General features: G+C 36.6%; 1 protein-coding gene across 11 annotated transcripts in view; it reads right to left on the bottom strand.

Annotated features, from left to right (window-relative positions):
• MEI4 (meiotic double-stranded break formation protein 4) overlaps positions 1–12,271 on the bottom strand; it is a 129,295-nt gene that overhangs the window by 39,472 nt on the left and 77,552 nt on the right. For all 11 annotated transcript variants that reach the window (XM_064412492.1, XM_064412481.1, XM_064412485.1 and 8 more), the window contains one exon: positions 9,583–10,142. In XM_064412492.1, the coding sequence (XP_064268562.1) occupies positions 9,583–10,142 (560 nt within the window). The remainder of the gene's footprint in view (positions 1–9,582; positions 10,143–12,271) is intronic.

Genomic DNA, 12,271 nt, shown 5'->3' with positions numbered 1-12,271 from the left:
TGCTGCTGGAAAACTTTTCCGAACACACAAAAGACAGGAAGGTGTTCCAGGAGCAGTCAGCATGATTTTATTTAGGGGAGACATTTACCTTGACTTTACTATGGTTTTCAACACTGTCTCCTGTAAAATTGTCACTGACCAAATTTTGGGCTAGGAAAGTGGACAGCGAGATGACTGAAATGTTGTGCTGTAAAACCCATTAATTAGGCAGCTTCACATTTACAGTTCATGCTTGACTGCCTGATCAGCAGGTGATGCAATGTTTATTCACCAGCCCCTTCCAGCTGGTAAAGAGTTGGATCAGCTTGGTTTTCATCTGCGCAACATGAGACTCCTATGCACAGCCAGAACAATCCAACTTCAACAAAACTTTGCCCTCAATCATCTCACTTCTGCATGTAATCCCAAAACAAGTATCAAGAGAAATCTACAAAAGACATACAAGTCTCAAGTTCAGAACCAAATCTTCATGCAGAGATACAAAGTAAACTCCTCCTATTGAAAAGAACTCATAAATTGTATACATACAGCTTTGAAAACCTGTGTAATTGAAATCATTCATCAACACATACACCAAAGAGTCTATAAATATGAAATGTGAATGAAGATGTGATAAAAATAGGTTTCTGAACAATTAAAATGATATGAAGGGATAATGTAATGCATGCACCTACCTCTGCTTTGAGGATATATGAATTAAAATGAGACTTTCATATACTGGAAATATGTACCCTTCCTAACAAAACAATGAGTCCTCTTTCTAAAAATAAGGTAGAAATTACCATTTTGAAAGTGTCTTCTACAGTATCTACTAGAAACAAGTTTGAAACACCTGGATACCTCTGCCTTGACAGCACCCGTGCTCCCAAGGGTACAACTGCTTCAACTCAAGGCTTAAAAAATAGCACATTTTTCAGTAAAGTTACCATTCATTTTTATTTCTTTTAATAAATTCAGGAGGGATACAAATTTTACAGTTCTATATTTTCAGAGCATAACATTGAGTACACTTGCTAATTTGCCTTTGGTGAGCAAGCAAACTAGGCAATCCAGAGCAGTTTTTCAAGGTAACGTCTCCCAAAGATCACAGTAAAATATGAATATTGTTGTTCCTGTTTAAGCTCTCTTCTATTTGCTTACATAATTTTTGATAGATAAAGAAGCAATGAAATTTTTTTGTGCAATTATTAGTACAAAAAGTATTAGCAGCTGAGATTTAGCTAAAATAGAATCTTTCACAAAATTTCCATATCTTTTATAGTTTGGCAAGAGTTTACATTTTCTACTTGGAATTTTGGAAGACTAGATAACAAGGGATCTTGAAATTTAAAGACTCAGCGTCTACCAAGAGAAGTAGGTATTTTGTATTTTGTAATGATGCCACTTAGGATACCTGAGATATGAGTATCAATGACACAGTAAAATGCCACTGGTGAATTTATTAATATTTAAAAAATATTCTTATTAAATGTATCTTTATAATAAAAATATTTCCCAGTAACATATTAATAAAAATATATTGTAATTATATTTAATACATATTGACACTGATATTTTAAATCCCACCGATTTATTAAAGAACATTGGTTTTATATTGTATCTTGGCAGATCTCTTACATTCCTATAAGAATATTTTAAGAAAATAAGGGACAACAAAGAAGGTTAAAATAATGTTCATAGCCTGTAGGCATTAAATGCATGCAGAACAAATAAGCATATAAGCAATGCAGCTTATAAGCAATGAATCTGCAAATAGCAAACCTTGTTGTACATCAATGTTCATGTATTGCTAATTATACTCTGGAAACATTCAAATAAAAAAATCTAATAGTACATGGTTTCATTAAAGATAAAAGCATATGTTCAGCTCTCTAATCTATCCAATGTTAAAAAGGAACAGAAATCTTTTAATCCCTTGGGCTTGTTTAATGTTGTAGATGAAATAAAACCAATGAATTTCAGAAATTGTCAGGTAAAAGCAGTCAGAAAACTAGATTGTAAAAAACATACCATTAGAAATAGGAAATAATGGAGCCTGGTTCACTGTTCAGGTCCTGCATCACCTCTCCCCAGCCCTCCTTCCACACCTCAGGTTCTGCTGCCTTCCATGTTATTCAGGATGCAGAGCAAGAGAGGGCAATGCTGTGACAGCAGCTGGGGAGGATGCGTGCATTGTCTACCTGGCTGTTGCCAAAATGAATGTATAATGTCAACATTCAGCTTATCTCAGGCATACTAACTTGGTCTCTCCTTCATCCAGCTACAGATTTTAAAGCCTACTTGAAGGTATTATTGACCTTTCAGTTCTTTCCAAGTGATTTCAAGCTGACTATCAAAAGTTACTTGCAGAGGAAATGACTGATGACCAAAGTAGACAGCACACACACTGTAAGCCCTGTTTCCCAGGAAACAGCATAAAAAACTTAAGGAATTAGTTTTTTAGAACTCATTTATCAGCATGTTAGATTTTATTTAATAGTGGATATCTAAAATTTCTGAGTTTAGTTCCTTTGTGAGTTGCGTGATTCACTACACCATGCAGCTGTGACAGCTGCACCTTACTTTCTGTTTTGCTAATTTACAGTTTTTGTCCTAAGTAACAGCTCTCTTTCCCAAAAAAACTGACATATTTGGCAATACAGGACAGGCAAATAATTATTGCAGGAATCCTCAAATTGTGAAGTGTTACAAACAAAACTATTTTCATCTTTGAGTTCAAATTACTCTTGCCCATTTAGTCCAACCTGACTTCCACTCCTAATCATCAATGCCAGTTGAAAACCTCACTTTTATACAGAGAACATTAGCACCCCTTTTCTTATCTTCACATTGCTACCTTTGTTAATTCACGGTTCTCATGTATCTCTCTCTTTATGTTTACTTGCCAATATTTCTTCCATCAGTCTTGAAAATTGATACATATTATTTTAACTCTTTGCTCTGTAGACCACATCTCCAGTCCTTACTCTGCCGTTATCCCTTCACAGAATCATACAATCATGAAATGTAAAGGTTGGAAGGGACCTTAAAGATCATCTACTCCCAACCCTCTCTGCCAGGAGCAGAGATATCTCCCACTAGACCAGGTTGCTTAAGGCCTTATCCAGCCTGACCTTGAACAGCGGCAGGCCTGGCACACCCACAACTTTTAAGGGCAACCTGTTTCAGCATCTTACCACTCTCGCAGTAGAGAATTTCTTCTTAATAGCTAGGCTAAATTTACTAAATTTTAATTTCATAATCTTGTTCATGCTTTTCTCCACACTTCTTAACCTAATGTTCTCCAGTAGAACCATCATTTGGCTTCATTGCTCTGGGCTGTCAGTGTCAGGCTTGTCCCTGGCACACTGTGGGGCGATATGCAAAGATTAGAGCCATGGGGTGCTAATGAGGATCCTCTGCTGCTGATTCTGAAACCTGCTAGCTGAACTGAAGCACACTTGCAGTCTTAGGGAGATGAGCCAGGGACTCCTGAGGTAACAGAAGCCAACAGGGAAACACCAGGGAGGCAAATGTCTCAAAGGAATTCATGGGTGTTCCTCTAGGATGGTGATATGGGCTCACAACTCAGCTGAGGTGCCTTTACACCAATGCACACAGCATGGACAAAAACTGGAGGAGCTGGAAGACACTGTGCTGCTAGAAAGCTACAACCTTGTTGCCATTACTGAAGCTCAGTGGGAAAAATCCCATGATTGGAGCATGATTATTGAAGGCTAAAGAGTCTTCAGAATAGACAGGGGAGGAAGGAGAAGGGGAGAGATTGCTCTCTGCCTCAAGAGCTGGATTGAGTGTGGAGAACTGTCTCAGAAGAACAACCATGAGCAGCTTGAAAGCCTGTGGCAACAAAGGGAACCTTGTGACTGGGATTTACTACATGCCCCTAATCAAGGGGAGCCTATTGACTAAGTCGTTTTGCAAGAGGCATTAAGCTCACAGGCTCGTGTCCTGATGGGGAGTTTCAGCTCACTCAGTATCTGCTGATTTTGTCCTGTATTTCTTCCATAATTGTAGCTTTAGTGTATGATCTGGATCAGCTGAGGCTGGCTGAAAGGGGAAGATGGACAACATTTTCTTTCATTCTTTCTTGTCTAGTTACTTCTATGATCTACTTTACTGAAGTAAATCAGGGTCAGTCAGTTTGGTGATTGCTTTAGACAGTAGCAATTTTCAAGACAATGGATTCTGATTACCATTTGACTTAACTCTCTACATAAGGACAAGAGAGCGCTGAGAAAATTTAATGCAATGATCAAGAGATTCAAGCATTGCCTCTTACTAGACCTCAAAATCCAGGCAACATATTTTAATATTCATACAAATGAAGTTCTCTTCCCCTATAAAAGCAAAACCTTTTGGCGGATGAAAATGCACCCACAGCATTCCCCTTGGGACTCAATTAATTAGGAAAACTGAAGCCTGCTCATTTTACACTTGAAAACCACCAGTGACATGAATAACTATTTCTAAATCTTATTTGTCCCTAAGCAGGAAAGACTCTTGCAAACCAATGAATTAAGTCCTGTCTTGGCTGTGGCTGACAAAAGATACTGCAAACCTATACACAGTTGGGGAAATTTATTGTCAACCACATCTAGCTGCAGCATGTATTAAATGCATACTGTTGCATGTATTCAAGCATCAGAGTAAGTTTATGACTACTCTCTTCCAGGAAAATTCAGTCATTAATGAATCATACAAATTGTATCCTAGATAAGAAAACATTCAAAACCATGGCTCTGATGAATGTGTGCTGTTTTAATTGCACAAGCACACATATACATTTCATTATATAATTGCCACTGAGATTTAAACATTTCTTTTACTGCTTTTCAATGTATTACTTTTCAACTTGTTATTATCATGAAGAATTGTGAATTCTTTCTCACACAAATACTCAGTAAAGGCAGTAAAATACTAGAACTCCTGCATTTGTTTTTCTGTTAAATGTTATCAATAGTATCAATCAATCAATTTTCAGCAGTGGTGAAATTTTACATAAAGGCTTTTAGATGAAACATGAAACAAAAATTAAAATGGGTAGTAAAGTCCCAAAGAGGACAAGAGAAGTTCCTAAAATTATGTTGATGTCTTAGTGTCCCTCCAGATGCTAGTAACTAGTTAATGCTAGTAACTTCAAAACAACTACCCTAAAGGTAGTCAATTTCTGAAAATGGTTTTAAAAAAAGGAAGGAAATATCACATAACCTTTTGTGTGTGTGTCTGTGTGTGTTGTATGACTGGAGTGGCAATTAATGACTTAACATCATCTTCAAAGCCAGTACTGATGTTTTAAACATAGCATGAAAAGAAGCAAACAACAGAGCACTGAAACACATCTCTTCTTCTTTCTAGGTCTTGCTTGAAAGAGATTATGAGAAAGATGGGCCAGACAGATGAGGTATTTGTTGAACAGGAGCCCAACACAGCTCAACGTTAGAATCCCAAAAGTAGTGTCTTTGTGTTTTAAGGTTAACTCCTTAAAACATGAGGTCCAAGAAATACATACAGAACTCTGTAAAAAACCCAGGGTGAAGGCCAGGATCTTTTGGCCTGTAACACATGCATTAGCCAGGCTCTGAATTAAAGTATCGACTGCATCTAAAAAAAATACAACCAGTGAACTGAAATTGTCTATAGTGCTGACAAACTGGTGTGATCACACCACAGAAATCCCATGTAATGTAGAACCATGTGACGCACTCAGCCATGACAGCTTTGAACACACTGAATGGCACTGAAAGAGGCTAAAGATAAACCTATTTTTCTTCTGTCTCCAAAGTAATGAATGAGACTCTAGATTCCCTCACAATAACTATTTTGAAGTTTCATACAGCTGTATAGACAAGACATGTAAATATGTCACATATAAAGCATCCTGATTTCTGTTAGACAGATTTGACTTTTAAAGCTAATAATATATATTATGAACCTAGAGCAAGCCCAGATTCACCACAGCAGGCTTCCAGGCAAGCTCCAGGATGTCATCCCTGAAGTGCTCTACTGCAATGAGCTGTTCAAAACATCCACCGGAAATACAAAGCACAAATGCCACCCTAAACAGCACAGGGAGTTGGGAATCCCCAGTGCCTCCATACAACTGTTGTATTCTTCTGATACAGGAGAAATTCTGGACAACAGACACAAACATCAACACAACAGGCACATTGCAGTGCCAGTGAGTGAGCGATGCAGCTAGGAGCAGGAGAAATGTACATTTTGCTGTGTCTCTGTGGAGGTGGATGAAGACAGACATTGTCAAATCCCAAGCAGATAGATTAAGCACAAAACAATGTTTCAGTGCTTCCTTTCTGAAGTTTCTACTCCACTGGGGCTGTAATTACATGCCATAGCTCCTACCAGAGTTTTCCATGCAAAATGTTTCCCTGTTTTTGTCAGGTTGTAGAGCCCATTTGAAAGCCAGAGCCAGTGGCTCTGCCAACTGAATACAGTCTCACAGAGTTTTATAATACACTTTGGTCTGCTTGAAAGCAGGACTTGCAAGGAACCTAAATAAATAAAACAGTGGATCTGCTGACATAGCAGTGTGTCAGTGGAGTGAATGAACACAAATGAACAACTTGCAAACTGCAAGGCAATACACACCCCTACAAACCCCCAAGGTGTCAGTGCTGAGGACTCAAAAACTGGTGATGAACAAAGCACTTGCACCAAAGATCAGCAGTGACTCTCACACATTTTGCTACATGAAAGCAACAGCTCATCTGTACCAGAGTTAAACACAGGATCCTCAAAAACTTTTCTGTGGCAGCCATACAGGGATGCAAAACCATGGCAGCAAAAGGTGCAAAGTTAGGCCTTGCACAGACGGTTGAACCTCTGAAATTTCAGGCTTCACCCTGAGCAGCTGTGACTTGAGGCTCCTTTTTGTGATATTTCCAGAATGTTTATTCCAAAAGATTATTTGTCTAACAACTGTGTGCATATTTCTGAACTGCTCTCCAAACATGGGGGGAAAAGAAAATTTTAAAAAGGGGAATTCAAAAGGCTATTTTTAATTATTTTACATAAATAATTTAATATTTTATGTAAAATAACATTTTATTTTCTGCCACATACTTTAATTGATCAACTTTATTTTTGTTTTTTCTTTTTGATAGCTATGTCAGTTTGGAGTTTCAGGTCAGACTCTATCCAAGAGTTTAGGCACCTTTAGGCAGTTGAATCCAGGAAAAAATTTCTGAATACATATCTTTGCTGGTTCTTACAGCTTCCAATGCTTTATAATCAGAAACATTTCAAACAATAGGACTCTACAATTACAGCAAGTAATTCTTCTGCTGTTTTTATTCCTTTACATATAAGGTAGAGATAATGATTCCTTTCCCAGTTCTCAAAGATTATTTAAAGTTATTTAACTTGCTGTGAAAAAATCAGAGATTGCTTTTGAAGATGTAATTAATTAATTAAGTGTAATCCACAGCCACTTCTCTCTGTGAGGTTTTTGAAGGTATTTCTCACAGACCTTTGTCCTTCTTGCAAGATCCTGACAGTTTTAATGATGAGGATGATAAAGGTAAAGCTGTGTCAAATACTACATCGCTGCATGGCTGTCCATACAAATGCCTTCTGACAGTAAGGTTACATACAATAAAATTCTTAATATTTTTATGCTGGAGGGATTTAAGTATTTTCCTGGAACGGAAATCCATACAGTTTGCAACTCTTTTCAGAAGATTACCTTTTAAGTAATGGAGATTTTTTTAAAACCTATAATTATGATATTTCACTTACCACCTGCATAAAGTGTTCCTGGGAGATATATGGTACACAGCACATGATAAAATTTACACTACTAATTCTGCATGCTACATGTTTATTTCCATTTTGAATTCAGAAAACCAAACCTCTAATCTGGGAACCTCCAAGATTATCCCTTAAGTAATTGGTTTATACAATTTTTAAACTCTTTGGATCTGTTTGACTGAAGTAATGGCTGCCAGTAGAAATGACTCTTATGTCAATATTTTAGTGGGAGCAAGATACAACACATCTCATAAAAAGCCATCTGTTTTAGTGAAGTTATTCAGAGAAAATATGCCACTTTCAAATTACGAGGACATACTCCATCTCTCCTGAATGATTCATAAAAATACTTTGCAGGCCTGAAACACCCCTGATTTATCAGAGTATCTTCTCCCATTTAAGATGTGACACCTCTCACTTAGACTTCGCCAGATTCCTCCAATCAAGAGAAAATCCATCTCTGGACAATCTCTGGATTGCTCTTCCACACTTAAATTTATTTCAATTATTTACTGACTTCCCATTGAGGAAGAGGATGGGAAATGGTGGAAACACCATCATCAGTTAAAGACTGTTCAAACTTTTTTTTTGTATCCAGTGATCACACACACACACACACACACGAGTCACACCTGTATAACTCCATTCCTGATGTCATACAAATGGAATGTATGGTCATATCCTTTCAAAACACTGACTAGGGACATGTCCAATTAAAAACTGAGTCTTGCACCATGCTAATGTTAAAGTGGAAATGTTTCCGGTACTAGAAACACAAAGCTCTAGTCTTGGAAAGATTTGAGTCTGATTGCTTCCTAACCAAAATACAGGTACATCCTTTTCACCCAATGCCCTCTTAATTTGGTGACAGTATTTGTTTGATGTTCACGTTCTAAGCTAAACACTCAATACACAGTGAATTAGATGCATTTTAAATTAAGACAAATGGGTACATCCATCCACAGGCATACCAGATGTCCAGGCTCTCATTTTGAGAGAGGCAACTTTAAAATTTATCCGAGAATAAGGACTTAGTACCCAGTAAACATTCTTTAGGCTCCAAAGATTACAGGGATAAGATCATTTGCTCTTATGGTAGCATAGTTACCTACATGGGGACACTAAATTGGTACCTTTAAGTGTCAAAAAATACCACCATCATGTCATTACAAGATATTAGAAAATCCAGAATAAAAACTAAAAATCCTGAAACAGGCAATGAAATTCACTACCTGTAGGGCATCTTATGAACAAAGACAGGGATATTTCAGTTGAATGAGGAAATTAACAAGATGATACAAGGAACAACACACACCGATGAATACAAACAAAATGCAGTTCAGTCCTACTTGTTTATTTTTTAACTCTTCACTCATTTGCTTATATATTTTTAAAACACAAATTTGCAAGTAGCTAGAGAATGATGGATATCTGAAGCAAACAAACTATTTTATTTAGATGTTCAAGAAAGAATAGAAGTTCATTACATATAAATGAATATCTACAGTGTATCTCCATATAGCAAGAGAAACAATGTGTTTTTCCTGCATATTATCTATAAAGTTGCTTTAAACTGCATTTTTATCAGTAATTTAGAAGTCCTATACTTGGAAATAGGCTAAAAGTTCTTGCATGCATGAGCAAGAACTTTTTTCAAGTGCTTCATTTATTATCCATATTGCTGAAAAAAAATCACAAAAATCTCTGGTGCTCTTCAAAATATAAGATAAACTGGTATTTTAAAAGTGTATAAAATCAGGAGAATATTATAGTATGCGGAAGTGGGATAGGCAAGAAGGAAAGTTTCAAACTTACCCTATTGACATTCCTGTTTCTTAAAATAATTTGAATTAAATTTTTCATAAATTCTTCTATCTTCTTGAAACATTTCTTCAAAACATGATTCGATAATTTAGTATCAGTTATTAAACTGAGAAAAACACAAACTCCTTCAGTAAGGAAACGTGGAGTTGGGAATTTAGGACTGTTGTAAAAAAAAGTCAGTCCATCAAGCAACTGAGACACGGAATTGCATATGGTGAAAGAATCATTCTCAAGCTCTGAGAAGTCTGCTTGAAGAATTCCTCCTTCTGACAGTTTTCTTATTTCAAGCAAACGTTGCAAAAAATGCACTGGAGCAGTCAGAGATTGCTCCTTGCTAGTGTGGCAAAGATTCAATGGGGGAACTCTTTCCAACCAAGGTTTAGAAGTGTTGACATTGTGCTCAGATTGGTGAAAATCTGAAGCTATGCCTAAAGAATCAAATGCAGAGTCATTACAGACATCACATCCAGAGTCTTCTAGCTGGCTTGAGTAACTTGTAGGGTTTATAGATTCCTGACCCAGAAGAGTTTCAGCAGAGGTATCCTGTTGTCCTGAAATGCAAACATGAAAATTACATTTGTGCAATGCTTAAATACATGCTTATTGAAATTTCCATATATACTTTCTCCTTTTTGCTTCCATGCAAAATTCGTGTAATACATGTGTATCTGGGTTCCCCAAGAACTTCCCATGACTAGAATTTAGCTGTGGAAGAAGATATTTTTTAATTAAAGTCAAACATTTCAGAAGTTAATGTCTATTTGTGAACAAGATGTTTTATACTTATAGTAATATGAACAGGAATTTTGAGTTTTCCTAGATATAATTTAAGTAGACATAAACAAAAAAAATTAAGTGAATATCTGTACTCCCATTAATTTCCAGGGAAGAAAATGCATGTAAATTCCTGGTCCTCCAAACATTTTCACTGCTTTTTTTCTAAAAAATTCAGACTGCTTTTAAAAGGCAGTGAAAATCTGTTACTATAACTGCATCAAATAAAAAATTCTTCTTTATGTATACTCTCTCTCCCCAGTCAGGCAGGAAATTCTAACAACAGTCACAGTTGAACAGAACATTAGGTTTGATTTTTTCATTATTTAACAAAGAGGAACATTTCAGAATCAAAAGCTCCTTCAGTCATCACCTATCTCACACCATCTCCTTCAAAGACACACAAACTACATTACAAAAGTATACAGTACATTCACACCAATAAATTACTTCCGTGTGCTACTGTAGAATCTCCTTCATCCCATTTCACAAATTAAATACATTTAAGGTAATGCCTCTTGACATAAAACTCAGCTCTAGGTGACAAAAGACACCTGTTCTACATGCTATCTATGCCAAAAGATCACAGCCAAAACAGAGAAGTGAAGTGGAAGACCAACACCCATAAACATCTCAGTGCCATGAGGCAAAGCTTGAACCCCATCGGACCAACTCCTGGCCCAGCCCTGCGTAGAGGGGCAGAGTCACAAACTGCTTCCCCTCTCAGTCTTGGAAAACTTGCCTATACTGTTCATGGGATCCACAATTATCCCAAGCAGTACCATATTCCACTTAAATTAATTAAAACAAATTATAGATGATTTGGCCATACAGGAAATAGATATTTCATAGGAAGTTAAAAAAAGCATTTTTCACACAGAAAACATCCCTAACAGCAACCTACAGTATTCTGTATCTTAATAAAACACTACTCAAAAATTTTAATATGGACTTCATTAAATTCACCATTTCAAACAAAATTCTGACCATCAATTCAGTCTCTGAAAACATACCAGTACAAATCAAAGTACTATTATCAAGATCAAAACTAGGAACATGGTTTATTTATTTATAAAGTTAAGTTTCATGTTTTTAACATTCAGACATATTTGAAATTGCACAGTATTGGCACCAAGTGACTTAAAATAAAGGGCTAACTGTAGGGAAATCAACTGCCATTTCCAGGAGGTAGGAAAAGCTGGACATTTATGGCCAGCCTGGCATTTTATACATTAACACTGTTTCTAAATGTCGTGCATACCCAAACTCGGAAAGAAAGCAAAGAAGTAAAGCACAGCTCCCATGGTCTGACTAACAAGAACAGGAATCCATCTTTCATGTCTTCTCTCCCTAGGGTTTTGAGCAAAACACATTTCAGAAGAAAAAAAAATTGAAAAGTGGTTTTTGGTGCCATTTAAGGAAAATATGCCCTTCCAGGGAATCCATCTACTGTGAGTTCCACTATATGGTTATTTTGTTCCTGTTCTCAATCCCGTGGGACAACACGAAAATTGTTCATGAGGATTTAATATCAGAAGTAGCAAAGCAGGAACTATGTGCAAAAACCCCATATATATGTTTTCTGATTCTCTTGTGGAAGTGTAAAAGGAAAAAAAAAAGCCAAACACTGAAGAGGTGAAAGAAAGGTGAAGTAATTAGAAGAAAAAGGGAAGAATAGTACAGCAATAGCCATAAAAACCAAACTCAAGATGTTCCCAAATAAAAGAGGTAGGGTATTCAATGAAACACTCCTTCTATTAGGAGACAATATTGCATTTATGGTTAGGTTCCTAGCCACTGCAGTATCAAACTCCTGTTTCACAATGAGCTTCCAGAAAACCCTGTTACAGTAAGTCCCAAATATCAGTTTATTTCCAGCTAAATGAATAATACAAAATGCTTAAAA

Source organism: Passer domesticus, chromosome 3 (genome assembly GCF_036417665.1).
Source record: "Passer domesticus isolate bPasDom1 chromosome 3, bPasDom1.hap1, whole genome shotgun sequence".
Classification (NCBI taxonomy): domain Eukaryota; kingdom Metazoa; phylum Chordata; class Aves; order Passeriformes; family Passeridae; genus Passer; species Passer domesticus.
The sequence above is the reverse complement of the archived record's forward strand: the minus strand, read 5'-3'. Positions and strand labels throughout refer to the sequence as shown.